Consider the following 15,129-nt stretch of genomic DNA (forward strand, 5'->3'; position numbering starts at 1 on the left):
ATAGGTAATAAAAATGTACTTAGTTTAAAAAAAAATATTAATAAGATTTCTGTAATATTTGTAGTACCTTCCCAGATTACCTATATTTTTGATCAATTATTAATTTAATCTTCGAGGTTATTCGCATTTCTTGTGTGAAATGTCCACCTAGCTCTTTTTTCTGCACCTGTGCGACTTCTTAGTTGATCTTCTTTTAATAATAATATAATCATAAATAGTTTGTTCTTACCGATATTCATGCATGCATAGACTAATATACTTTATATGCGATAATGGGAACCCTAAAATGCCGTGCGCCCCATTGAATGTTTTTTACTTTTCATACTAGCAAAATAATAATGGATATTGGTTTTACCTATTGGCCCATGTCATTTAAATAATGATTATTTATTTTTACTACTAATTTTTGAATATTATTTCTTGCTGTACCAATATTTTACATTCAACATTAAAACTGGCGGACTTATACCGATACTTTGAAATAAATACTTACCATTCATTTAAAATTCTGACAGTTGTTATTTAAACACTTTTCAAAATTGTCTATTAATACTTGCTTCAAAAATGCACGCCTATAATATACAGGGCCGCCATGATGAACATAGTATCCTTTTGCGAAAATAATTCTATCCTTAGAGAAAGGGGAGGTTTTTAAATACCTACATATTTTAAAACAGTCTCAAAAACAAAGTAGATTTGAAAAATCCTTCAAACCTTCGGCAGAAAACTCCAATATGAATACGGAAGATCTGTATTGATAATAAATCAATATATTAAAATTAAACAAATACCATCAATATTATAACTGTAATTCCATAATATTTGTAACTATTTAAACCCATTAATCTGCATCGTATTATTATCATAATAGTACCTATAGTTAATTAATTTATATTGTCAACATGGCCGAAATGACAAAATAAAACGGCATTACTTACAAAATTGAAGATAAATAAATATAATTAATAGTCATCTTGTTTTGCATGAATGCATCACTTATAAACAGCATGCACGTGTTTAATAACGGTTTTAAATTTACGATTCTTCGATTCGAGTTATCGCTCAGGTGATCATCAATCCGCCACGAACAAATCATACTTTTCACTGCTACCATTTTAATCGAGATATTAAAATCCATGGGAAAAGAAAGACCCCTCTTCGTTACGAACTCAGAAGGAAAGAGGCTGACAGAAGGTCACAGTTGCGCTAGAAGGAGGGTTGACGATCGATGTAAGAGTCATTCTCGAAGAAATGCAGTGGAAGAGGTCGAAGCTCAAGTTTATCTCTATTGGAACTTACTACTTTATAAAATAGATATTCCAATAACCTTTCGATTTTTCTATTAAAAACATACTTTGTAGATTGTTATTTAGTTTTTCGTGGTTTTCCTGCAGCTTTAGAATAATTGATACAACAGTTATATTTGCATTATGTTTTGGTTACACAACAATTTATTTCGATGGGAGGAAAGAATTTTGATTTCCTACTTATTTATAAGTAAGTATTTTTTTAAATTTTTGTGTGAACATCTAATACTTTATAAACATTTGCAAATCAAAAAGCGTCAAGTTCAAGTCACGAACGCCAAACTAGGGCTCATGATAGGTGTAAAAAGCAAGCTTGCCCTTAGGCGCAACTTATGTCCGTCGGAACTGAAACTAAAATTCCAGCCAGTATCTAGCTAATGTATTTCAATGGCGGCTCGCTGACGGCGAGACTGGAATCTCTCAGCTTCAAAACGGTCGCGAAGAGATGCGACATGCTAGTCGCTCGGTCTCTGAAGTTTCCAGTCACCGTAAAACAGTGGTACCAACATCATTAGATTTCGGTGAAAAATCATATTTTCTTACCAAAATTGGTTAAATTATAATTGGAAAATCAAAATAACCTTATGTAAACGCTGCAGCGCGCGTGTTGTCAGTTTTTGTACAACACGGTTGATAGTTGAGTTTGACAGTTTGAGGTTATGTGATTATTATTTCAACTGGGTTTCAGTAGCGCCGTGTGCGAAGCATCACATTGGTCAGTTTATGAGTTCCTTCATAAACCAGTTCCATCAGATTTCAGTTGCGCCGTGGGAGGATGGCCTTAGAAGCAAACTTCTTCTCTATACTGCGATTCCCCGTACCATTATGACAAAATGCTGCCCCCGTCTGGGGCTATGCTAATCCTAAAAATCATTTTAAAATACAAATCCAGGGCTCAAAATGGACCAGTACGCACCAGAGCGCAGTTTCGGTTCGTAAAATCGGTAAAATTATCGCTCCATCTCGTGGAAAAAATAATTTGATCGTCTGAGCTAATATCAAAAAATCACAACACAATTATTTTTATAAACTACACATAAAATACTAACTAACTAAAAACTATGTTAATATTTTCAGAAGAGATTATCAACCGCTCCGGTTCGTAAACTTTTCCATTTCGAGCGCTGCACTAAGCAAATCTCTTCACATATGCCCCATGGTTTGTTTGTAATACCTATCTCTCTTCATAGAGACTTGAACGTAGAAACCTATCTACGACGACGTCTTGAAACTTTCTAAAAAATTATACAGCTCCATGGTGCAGACTTCCTAAACTTGTAGAATCTTAACAATTACGATCCGGCCATCCTTATCAAATTTGCAAGGCCACGAGAAATATTGCTCTTAATTGCCTTAGTCCAGGGGTGGGCAAACTGCGGCCCGTGGGCCGCATGTGGCCCGCCGGGTATTTTTTTGTGGCCCGCCATCATTAATTGTACTTCTGATTACGAATAACTTTTTTTATATATATTTTAAAAAAATATTGACAATAGATTAAAATTTGAAGAATTTGTTGTTTCGTAAATGTATTATCTCAGTACGTCTTCTTTGCGTCTCGTCTCACACTATGTAACCACTATTTTCTACGTTGAACATCGTGGCACATTTAAATACTTTTAACTCCGCGTTGCAAGGAAAATAAATATATGCCCATGATATGGTAAAAAGTTTCGATGGATTTCAATTAAAACTCAAGTTATTCCTTCGACAAATATCGAATAACAACGTGGACCACTTTCCAACTTTGAAGTTGCTGAATATACCAGAATATAAATTTAAAGAATATGGTAAAATTATTAAAGCTCTGAATGACGATTTTTCACAAAGATTTGGTGACTTCCGAAAAATTGAGACAAGTTTAGCAATAGTACGCGATCCATTTTCAATAGATATTGATAGTGTACCGACAGAGCTACAACTTGAGATTATCGATCTGCAGTGTGACACTGATTTAAGAGAATTGCATCGTCGTGAAGAAATCTCCAAATTTTACAATGCCCTTAATTCAGACAAATTCGACCAACTTAAAGATTATGCAAGAAAAATGTTCGTTATTTTTGTATCAACCGATATATTATGTGAACAAATATTTTCGATCATGAACATCAATAAAAATCCTTTACGATCAAATATCTTCGATGCCCATTTACAAGCAGTTTTAAGGATATCAAATACAAAATTAACACTTGAATTAAAAAAAATGTACAACAGTTTCATTCTTCTCATTAATTTTTTTGTAATGTTTATTTTTTGTGATAATAAATAGTGTATATCTAAAAATGGTATTTTACTTGCGGCCCGCCGCTCATTTTGAATTCTTGAATTTGGCCCTCCATCCAAAAAGTTTGCCCCCCCCTGCCTTAGTCTATCTATATATATATATTTTTATTTTTTTCCATTAAAATAGGAGACAAAAGAGAGTCCATTTAGTTCTCACTCTATCTGCATACATATAAATAAATATTTTGCAGTATTGACTCCGTCAATTTGAATGAGAAACCCACATTTTTCCGTGTTTTTTTTTTCTTTCTTCCTTGAAGGGCCTTGAGCTCTTCGTTAATATGTATACACACGCGAGGACTACAGATGGCGAGGATACCTTGGTGTGTCATCAGCACTCGAAATGGAAAAGTTTACGAACCGGAGCGCTCGATAATTTTTTGAAGATGTTTTACATAGTTGCAAAATAGTGTGTTAGATTTTCTATTATTTGGCCCATCTGGCTCAGACGGTCAAAATATTTTTTCCACGAGACGGAGCGATAATTTTACCAATTTCACGGACCGGAACGGCGCTCCGGTGCGCTCTGGTCAATTTAGAGCCCTGTGTGTCATATTATATAATATAATAAAATAGTACCTTTGGGTGGTGGCTATTTCGGAAACCTTACACTTTTATTATTTTAAAACCATGACTTCGAAAAAGAAAATGTTTTGCTAGAAAAATTTGCCAATGGAATCAACAATGAAAACTGATATCAAATGTAATATATTATTATTTTCATCGTGTTTTAGTATCGTAAATGGTGACAGACTTGCAATTACACAACATTTATTTACAAATATCAAGACAGAAAAGGCTGATGTTACAACTTTTACACATTCTCTTTTTAGATGATGCAATTTATTGTCAATGGTACTATATAATATTTTTGTACTATATTTTAGTTAAGTGTAAAATGCAAAAATGGCAGAAATACTGTATTTTTGATTACTACTACAGATTTTCGCGAATACAATTATTGTTTACACTGTCTAATGATGTTTTAATATAATCAGTTTAAAAATAAAAACATGGATGCATATCAGCTTGTTTAAACAGTAGGAGATACAACAAAACACAATCTACACAGAAAAATTAAAACACCTCAGATGCATACTTTCAGCATGGACTTTACTGAAGTCGGTAGTTCAATAATCACTGATAAATCCCCAGTTTGGGATACACGTGGGTTCAAACTTCAAGCAATAATTAGCATATTGCGAAAAATTATGGTACCTACTGGTGACAGAAGATAGTTTAAAGATATTTTTTCGTCAGTCAATTCAGGCATGTCAATGCGTCGATAACAGCATGGAATTTGGTCGATTTCACCATTGAGTCTTATAATAATGATTTTGTTGAGGTAATCAGTATTGTTCTCTTTTTCTCTTACGTCGTGCCAATGAACCAATTTCTCAGATCGCTTTCAAAAGAGTCCTCATTCTACCGATGTCTCTGACTCCAGTCATGTTTTTCCTTGCATGGTACGTTATCATAAATCATACTTAATGGAGTTTTCCATGGTCTTCCGAATCTGTCATCCAAGATGGTGGTCCGATGTGTCAGCCATCACATTTGTATCGTCGCTTGCCTACGAACATCAGTCAGCCAAGATCCATCATTCCGGCGTCAGAGAATTACGTTTTGTCAGATCAGTCGATTGATGGGTCCAAAATCTTCTCGGCTGGCGTTAAATACATATCACCATACTTATCACAATACCTATAATATATTTCAACATATTTACATACATAGAATTTGTAGTAAGCCACTTTTATGGGACAAAACAGTGAATGTGTTTAAAGAAATGATTTTGAGAAAAAATATATACTATATAATATATATATGCCAAATATATCGTGTCCGGAAACCTGTACGTGTATAGTTCACCGTATCACACTTCACCGTGTATCGAAAATATATGGACATATATTAAAAACCGTCCAACCTCTTTGGCTCGTATTGTACTGACATAAAATTCATGTCTAAATAAAACACTGTTCTTGTCAGTTTACACTTTACAAGAAGCCAGCAGCAAACAATTTTTGAAAATAGCCGATAAACTGGATTATTTGTTAGGTTTTCAATCTTGAATTTATGAATTTTGCCAAAATCAGCTATGAAAATTGAATTAATGTTCATATTGAATCTAATAAAATTGGAGACCGTATAGTATACGGTCATCTTTTCCGATAAGAAAGTTCATGGCGAACTGTGCCACAGTGAAATGTTTAACGTACCATTTACATATAACCGAAATATATTATATATTTTCGTGTAGGTACTATAATTATTCAGAAATTCTATAACGCCTTCATCAATCAGCACAGAAAAAAAAACATGGAAAAGCTGAGTAGTCTATAACTACTTGTCTTTCGAAGTCAGTTGTAGTGGACATTATTTGTCTGTTATGTAGGTACTTCCGTTATCCGGATGGAAATGTCCGACATGTGAACTCGGACCGGATGATGTATCTATTAGTCTAAGGACCGGACTGTGGAAAAAACGTAGTAAGCTTTGCGACAACGTGTCCAAAATATACCACTTTCCTGATTACTTACAATACGAACTGGCACCGACAAAACCACAAAACGTTGCATTTCTCACCCCTATTTACCTTGCGCCGGCGACCGCTATCGACTGGCTCCTACATTTCCGACAGGGAAAGTGTTTACCACGTAGACCGTAAGTCTCATAATAAAACTTGTTTGATATGATAATTTTTCTCATATACAAGTAATTAATATTGAAATAATTTGTTCATCCCACAAACATAATATCACATTATAAAATAGTATTTGTTCTATGGGTGTGAACGTTAATCAAACAACTCTTATAGAATGTGACAAACAGAAAAGGTTGGGGACCCCTGAGTATCTCTGAAAGAAACTGCATGAGATGCATCCACTATTTTGTCTCTAAATAAGTTATTAACACGTTTTCTAATTCAAAACAAACATGTCCAGGAATACATTAATCATTTATTTAATAATGATATCAAAATGTAGGTAAGCGTGAAAATCACAACTGTCAATCATAACATCAACATGATTTCAGAGATGTTTTGACAATTTATTAATATTCGATTTTATTCATAATTAGATTATAATTAATTACACAGGAAAATCCACACGGAAATGAAAATGTATTGGTTTAAGTTTAAGGTCAAATCATTATTTTAGAAATTATTGTTAAGACAATGTCTGTCTATCAGAGGTAAACTAGGGTATATCCAAAATGACAACTTTACAGGAAAGACGAATTTGTGATTTTTCGATCAACTTCTGGCATTCGTGAATGGAAAAAGATCAAATTTATTTATTTATCAAAACAAGCATATTTTCTCGTGTTCTATTTTAATATGAATATATTTTTTTTATTACTATTATTATTTAACGCTCATAATGGAGGTACATAATAAAATAATATGCTAAGTAATAAACAACTGTAAGTCCAAGGGTTTTTTTTAATTGACTCCTTGGGATTGGGAACAAATGGTAAGAAATGCAACAAATATACGTGTTTTTTTTTTAAATATAAGAGTAAGTTCTAATTTCAATTAAAAAAAACCCTTGGACTTACAGTTGTTTATCACTTAGCATATTTTATTGTGTACCACCAACAGATTTCGAGGTAAACAAATGTATCTCCATTATGAGTGTTAAAAAATAATAGTAATAATAAAATATATACATAGTATAAGAACACGAGATTTGATAAATAAATAAATTTGATTTTTTTCCATTCACGAATGCCAGAAGTTGAAAGTGACAAAAATCACAAATTTGTCTCTCCCGTAAAGTTGTCATTTAGACATACCGTAGTTTACCTCTGGTGTACAGATGCTTCGTGCGAATAAGCTCCGAGGTTTAAACAATTGTAACATGGACTTACCATTGTTTACCGCTGTAGTCGGATTATAGATTATAGAATTGTATGTTTTCTTACTGTTGTTTACCTCTAATAGGTATGGAGTTACAATGACATTTTTAATTTTTAACTTTTATACTAAGAGTAATATGAGTTACAGCTGTTTACCACGTATGCAGGATAAGTAATGAAGTAACAATATAACAATAACTCCATTTCACGACTTTGGAGTTACAATAGTTTACCTCTGGTATACAGATATTATACGTGCTGTTTTAATTACGTTGAGGGAAAGCGACGATGATATTCGTATTTACGAAGTGATTGGCTAGGCTGTGGGGACAATAAGTATAGTTAATACATTTACGTTAATATCAAAATTATAATATTCATGTTTAAGTAACAGTAGTACCTGGCTTTGCATGAGGTCGCTTCATTGATTGGTATACATTAATGATCTTACTTAACAAAACATTAATAATTACATTCTTCAATATCAAAATATCTGTATTCAGGTATAAAACATGTCAACATGAAATAATTCTGACAGCTAAGTCAAATAAAAGAACATCGAAATAAATTCGTAAATTTATCTGAAGAATGGGATGGGGGAGCCACTGTCGAAAAGTACCCAATCATGGCTCGTAACTGGACAAAATCTGACGTTTTCAAAATGGCGTACTATGGTAGTTTGTAGTTCCATTTTTGACCATTCTACAGATAAGTTTGTAGGTCTATAATCAGTAGTGAATTTTCAAAAATGGAATTGGCAGGAAAGGTAATTTGAACAAACAAAATTTGTAATTTTTATAGTATGGAGATGTCAGTTGGGACCAAGTAAGAAAAGGAAATTAAACAAATATATTTTGAAATATGTTTATATACTGATTATTTATTTTTATTAGACACAAAAAGGTATTATACTTTATTATCAATCTATAACCATATATTTACAGTTATTGTTTATTTAAAATGGCTGATAAAAACTAGCTGAATCAAAATAAAGGAGCGAAAAGTGTATCAATTCATCTTCGATACCGCAATGGAGAAAGTGAATTTATGCTTAGGAATAATTATCGTAAACACTATCGCATATCATAAAAAATAACTATCTACAGTCATAAAATGAAGGATGCTACATTAAAGAAACTTGACGGCAACATGAATAATCATTCAATGATTAGGATATTGTTGTCTTTGCGAATGATCAAAAGACCGTCAGAGCAAGATCCAGGAGCTTGTAAATGAAAACTAAATGTCTCAAACACAAAAGTAATGATAAACTGCCATGATGAACCAAAAGAAATCGAAATCCTCATCAATGGCACTCGAATCGAGCAAGTGAACGACTACGTCTATTTTGGACAACATATGTCCAAATCCAATTGACGGTGGTATATACCTACATATTGGATTTCTCGCAGAACCAAATTGTCATGGGGCGTATTTGGGAACCTGAATAGTGTCTTCAAAGTTGGCTTCCCGTTGTATCTTAAATGTAAATATTGTTAACTAGGTATATTAAATATTATATTCTTTTTAGCAATACTAGGAGCCCGAAGACAGTAGTGCATTTGGTAATAGAAGTGAAACAATCACAAACACCTAGGCTTTGAGGAAATCGCATAAATATATTATGTCCTCACCGTAAATCGAATCTGGAGCTCCTGGATGAAAGGCCAGCGCTTTACGCACTGCACCACGAGTATTTAACCAATAAGCGCCACCAGTGCTCACATATATATTGTAATGATTTTGATTTTAGGTTCCCCATCTCCACCCATCATGATGTACATCCGTGGATAATGGATATGCAGGGCCGCCTTCCATGGCGCAACGTATCTGAAAGAAAAGATGTTAGTGCTCTTTCTGCTTATGCTGAACTGATGTAACAATCATGCACTGTGGTGGTCAGTGGCGCACTCAGGATTTAATATTGGGGGGAGCCCAAGGAGGAGAGTGTAAATTAGTCCCATAGGCTCTTTTTCTTCTTCATATAATTATTTTGACATATTTTCACAATACACGGCGGTATATTTGTACAGTTTCTCCTAGTTTTTATTAAATTGTAGGCATAACGGCGGTAACCGTTGAGCGTGTCATCAGCGACTGGCGGATTGGAAATGACTAGCAGCGACCATGCTGGACATGTGCGCCTAGTATGCTAAAATATTACTCAAATATTATCGGCTGTGCTACCCGCTGGTCTAGAGAGCTATAATATTTATGCCGAATTCCACTGAAAAAAATGTTCTTTTGATGTACACCACCGACTAGTGGGTGTAGTCGTTCTTTTCGCCGAATGTTTATCGTCAATTTTTGGTTTTTTAATATTGAGGTTCCAAAATATTAATTGAAAATGGACAAAAAAAGTATTAGTGCACACAAACCTACTCAACACAACACAGCCTAATTTATCGTTTATCGGTATTTTGTCTATTGCACTCGGTGAACGTACACCATGACCCCCACATCCTGAAACGGGCCCTCAGGCTAGGATATTTGGCGGGCCCCCTACCTACTACTAAGATTAAAGGCAGTGTGAAACACTACATTAACGTTTTTCAAATTGTGTTTTAGTTCAAATTAAGGGTACTTATACAGTGAATTATTGGCGATTTTGAATACATCTACTTTAATAATAGAGCTATCAAGTATCGACACATAATAATCAAAAAATATATTACACAATCATATAATTTAAAATGTTCATGGTTATGAAGTATAATAGCGCCGCAGGCAACTTTTTTTTATTATTAAAGCTAATTTATGATGTGTGTTTATCTCACTTATCTGGTCAACCCGACACGCTGGGCCCCCTACAGCCCGGGCCCCCAGGCTAGAGCACTGTCAGCCCTCCCCGGCCATGACCTACACCATTCCGGAGTTCGGGTGGACACCGAGAATTTTTTACAGTTCCATTAAGGTTTGGGTTTCTAAAAAAACCCGACATTAGTGTTTCGAAATTTTTGTGTCAGAAATTAAAATCTAAGAAATTTTTCTAAAAAGGGTGCTGGACAATTACAAATCATTTTTTTGCTGTGTTTTTATTTGTCTAAGCCCAATGTATAGTTTATTGGCTTTCAATTTCAATGTTTAAAATCATTCTGATAATTTTCATGTTTGGGGGGTGCCAGGGCCCCTTGGAGTTAAAGAACGAATCAGTAGTCATACGCGGCAGAGAAGAATTAGGGGCTGAGAAGAGTGGAAGGAGCTAGAAGAGACCTTCGTCCAGCATTGGATTGACCTCGGCTGTTGATCATGATAAGTTACATTTTAAGCCTGACTCCAGACGATGTGAATATTGTATTGTCACAGAGCGCTTATATACGTATATCTAATGAGTGGCGTAAATGGTGATGAAAAGTTCGTAATAATTAATACTGTCACTCTTCCTAATCATTTCTCAAAGATGATGGAGATGATGATTGTCAAACGATGGTCATATTTTTGCCGGAAGGGTATACACAATGAGAGACCATCAACGGAAAAGATTACATGAAAAATACGTGGTTTGGTAAAATTTCCATCCGTACGCATTTATTTAATTGAACACAATAAGAATACAAACTTATGCATAAATTAGACTTTATATTTTACTGGTTGTATAGCAACGCGTTATATTGATAATATTATTTAACTTTATGACCGGACGAAAATATTTCGCCACTGCGAAAGAAGAGTATTCATGAAAACAAGTAACTATACTTACCTCAGAGTAATGATATAATATAGAGAAAGTCTATTTTTTGGCAAAATGAAGCCGCGTTTCTTGCGTATAACGCACAGTAGAACCTCAATTTTATTATTATCAACTTAACTATGAAACGTTATACCATCGTGTTGCTTTTCAGTACGGCTACCAAATTTAAACACAACATAGTTAACCATATTATGTTCTACTAAAATAACTATATTTAACACAAAAACAATAAATTTCAGCAACACGTGCTCGCAGTTTTTAAATGAATGTAATTAGTATATTATTCCATAGATGCGATTCAGTCGTAGAAATTCTATCTTATTCTAACTCATAGAGCGGAGATAATAATTATAACCGTGCCGAATGCTTACTCACTCGAACTTATGGTTCGTTTTTGTTCAGGCCTTGAACTATACGCTTTCTTCGTAGATGAATTTAATTTGATATTAAATAATGTAGCAAGAAATAATTTCACCATTGAGTAATAATAATTAGTATATTATTATATATCTATGATACTTTACAAAACTTCATGGTAATTGTTACTATGACCCCTTTCATAGATTAATAATTATTAGATTAGCCATTGTCAACCTGTGGCCGTCGGCCTATTATGTATTATTGAACTGTGTGTTGAACTATTACCCCCGTAGTCGAGTGGCAGAGCGCCTAAAACCCGGCGTGTTTAGTGGTTTTGAACCATGGTGATACTGCACTCACTAAAGTGTGAATAAAAACGTGAAACCACCGCGCAGACGCCATTAAACGTTGTCTATGTTAAGGTGATGTCTTTACTCATCCTTTCTACCAGAGGCACCTAGCGGAGAAATATGAAGCTTGCAATTCGAGACATCTTTTTAATAGTTTACAAATTCAACTGTATTAATTAATAAATATGTATCTGAAAACATCAAAAAGATAGATTTTTTTTTTATTTTAAGTCAACGATAAACCTACAATTTAAGAATACCTATTACTTGTTATAAACTTGTTACAAAATGTGAATTTTGTTTACGTCGTCATCGTATTATGATATATATTTTATGGTCATATTTATTATTAAAATTTAGTATATTAAGTTTTCTATTTTTTGTGATAGAGATTTTTGACTAATTTATAGTTTTAATATTTTTTATATTAATTTTAAAAAACATCGATTTTTAATAAAATATTAATGTGTATAACTTGAAATTCTTTTTATTTATATCAAATCGAGCTTCAATATTGTGACCATACCTAAATACGATTTGATATAAATAAAAAGAATTTCAAGTTATTCAATATTTCACTTAAAATTAAAAAAAATTCATCAAAATAAAAAAAAAATCAGATACTTACATATTTATTAATAATTAATACAGTTGAAATTGTAAATTATCAAAAAATGGCTCAAATTGGAAGCTTTATATTTCTACGCTAGGTGTCTCTGGTAGAAAGGCTGAGTAAAGACATCACCTTAAAACATGATAAATTCAATAAATATAACGATACTACCTATTCTAGAAAAATATCAATGGTAAAAGCGCGTTTTAGAACTAAACTTGTTGGAAGAATTACTCCGCGGAAAATGTGTAAATTCATTACAGAAACAAAACGCGTTTGTGTTTGTGAGGTGAGGCATGCGGGAAGTGATGTTTGACTCGACGCCCGTACGTTCAGCTGCCAAAACGACGCCGGGCGTCGGGACGTCAAGGGCGCCCTCTAATTTACCCAACGAGCATCGCGACGCTCGCCCAACGTCAGTTTGCGAAGGGACAATGCAATTGGTACGTCTACGGTAAACGATTCTCCGCCGTAACCAAGCGACGCGGATACGTTTTCCACACGAGCCTCCCAGGTAACAAAAAACATAATAAACAACTCATACATTTTTGAAATCATGACAGTTCGTCATTTTTTTTGAAATCACTAAGCGAAATCTCTGCCAAACAAATTTTTTAAACTTCCCGCGCTAAAATGAATGTCAATATTTTGCGCATTAGAAAATTCATCTATGATCTATTTGTTATTTTTATATATTTAATTTGTAAAATGTCTATAAAATATATAAACTAAAATATTAGTAATAATTATTTTATGTTATTCAAAAATTAGGAATTAATTTAACCTGATTATTTTTATATTATTATTACATAATTCAGTAATTCATAAATAGTTTTGTAATATGTACTATTAACCTTCTATTATTTTATGTTTTTAATTTGAAGAAACACACATTTATGTATTTATTTTTATTTACACTAAGACTAGTTTCGTCCTTGTGGACACACTACAAAAATACAATATTATAATTGTATATAATAGGTTAGGTACTTCTTAATACGATGGATATTCATAAAAACTAACAGTGATCAAAAATAAATAATGTTCAATTAATAGTATAGTTTAAATTATATAAAAAAAGATTATTAAAATTAAACTTGGAACATCCACCAGTTCAAATCAAAGCGATATTTTTTAATAAGGATAGGTTGTAAGGTAATTCGCATCACCCCCTTGGTATTTAACGTATTTAATTATTAGTATCAGTCAATAGTCTGCCCTCTTACAATAAATAAACCTCCACATTAGGTAATTAAGAGATCACCCATAAATTACTTAGGTAATATCGCAATTTTTAAACACCCCTTTGTCACACTTCGTCACAGAATGTTACATTTTTTAACTCTCCCCTCATCCTTTGGTTTTGTAACTTATTTTCTTCCACCTCTCATAACCGTTCTCCCTACTTATTAAGATACGTCATATATGGACGACCCCCTAGAACATAAATGGGTGTAATGTTAGAGACATAATAATACGCAATATAGTGATTTAATAAATGTTCGGTAGAAAGAACATTTTCAACAGTTATTTCTATAAACTATTACTTTCATACAACGAATAATTCATACAGATTTAAGAATTTCACATTTTTATATATTGAACATACATATTTTAAAACAACGTTATTTATATAATATACATAAAATAAATGGTTAAAACCTACCTAATGTGCATACTTTTCATAAGTAAGTAGTTACAAGCGTTCAGTTGCAATTTCTGAGAATGCTTCGTAAACCAATAGTTCTGAACACTAAACTGCCACTCATTTTAAACATAAGAAAGTTGCCAATTTATCCAAGTATAGGCGACCATCAACTAACCAACATCAACTTTTTTTTACAGAAACATGAGTAAGTTAAGCTATTCATTTAAGGGGGATGCTTATACTATCAGAGGCGAAAAGAGGCACCTCACGGAAAAATACGAAGCTTGCAATTTGAGATTTTTTTTGATAATTTACAATTTCAACTGTAGTAATTAATAAATATGTATCTGAAAACACTAAAAAGATTTTTTATTTTTTTTTAAATTTAAAGATAAACTGGCAATTGTAAAAAAATGTAATAAAATGTGAATTCGTTGCAGGGTCAAATCTTATTATTACATTATATTTTATGGCCATATTTATTAATAAAATTTAGTTTATTAAGTCTTAGATTTTATGTGGTGTAGATTTTTGACTAATTCATCGTTTTAATATTTTTTATATATATTTTAAAAAACATCGATTTTAAAAAAAATATAAATGTGTATAACTTGAAATCCTTTTTATTTTTAGTATTTTAGTTTATCTTTAAGTTTAAAAAAAATAAAAAATCTTTTTAATGTTTTCGGATACATATTTATTAAATAATACAGTTGAAATTGTAAATTATCAAAAAAAAAATCTCAAATTGCAAGCTTCGTATATTTCCGCTAGGTTCTCTGCTGGCATGCGTCTCCCCCTTAATGAGTTCAGTGTGCACAAGAATGTTTATTTTTTTTAGTAAGTTGTGATTTTGGAGCAAATACGTAATATATAGTATAATATATAATATGAATCGCAGTAAAATAATGACTTTAAAAAATTCCACAATAATATTTGATATTTTTTTATTAATTATTATCAGACGCCGCGATTTTTTCCATGGGATAGTCCGCTCTGACGGTGTTGGACGCCGT

The 15,129-nt window shown here is 32.7% G+C and overlaps 1 protein-coding gene across 1 annotated transcript in view; it reads right to left on the bottom strand.

The window, feature by feature from the left end:
- The window catches only part of LOC147078624 (amino acid transporter heavy chain SLC3A1-like), a 63,848-nt gene extending 49,508 nt beyond the window's left edge, over positions 1 to 14,340 (bottom strand). The window contains exon 1 of the mRNA XM_085960277.1: positions 14,132 to 14,340. Coding sequence (XP_085816403.1) covers positions 14,132 to 14,151 — 20 coding nt within the window. The 5' untranslated portion in view covers positions 14,152 to 14,340. The remainder of the gene's footprint in view (positions 1 to 14,131) is intronic.
- Between the last annotated feature and the right edge of the window lie 789 nt (positions 14,341 to 15,129).

Source organism: Rhyacophila brunnea, unplaced genomic scaffold (genome assembly GCF_057557595.1).
Source record: "Rhyacophila brunnea isolate RB1 unplaced genomic scaffold, BYU_Rbru_1.0 scaffold_11, whole genome shotgun sequence".
Taxonomy (NCBI): domain Eukaryota; kingdom Metazoa; phylum Arthropoda; class Insecta; order Trichoptera; family Rhyacophilidae; genus Rhyacophila; species Rhyacophila brunnea.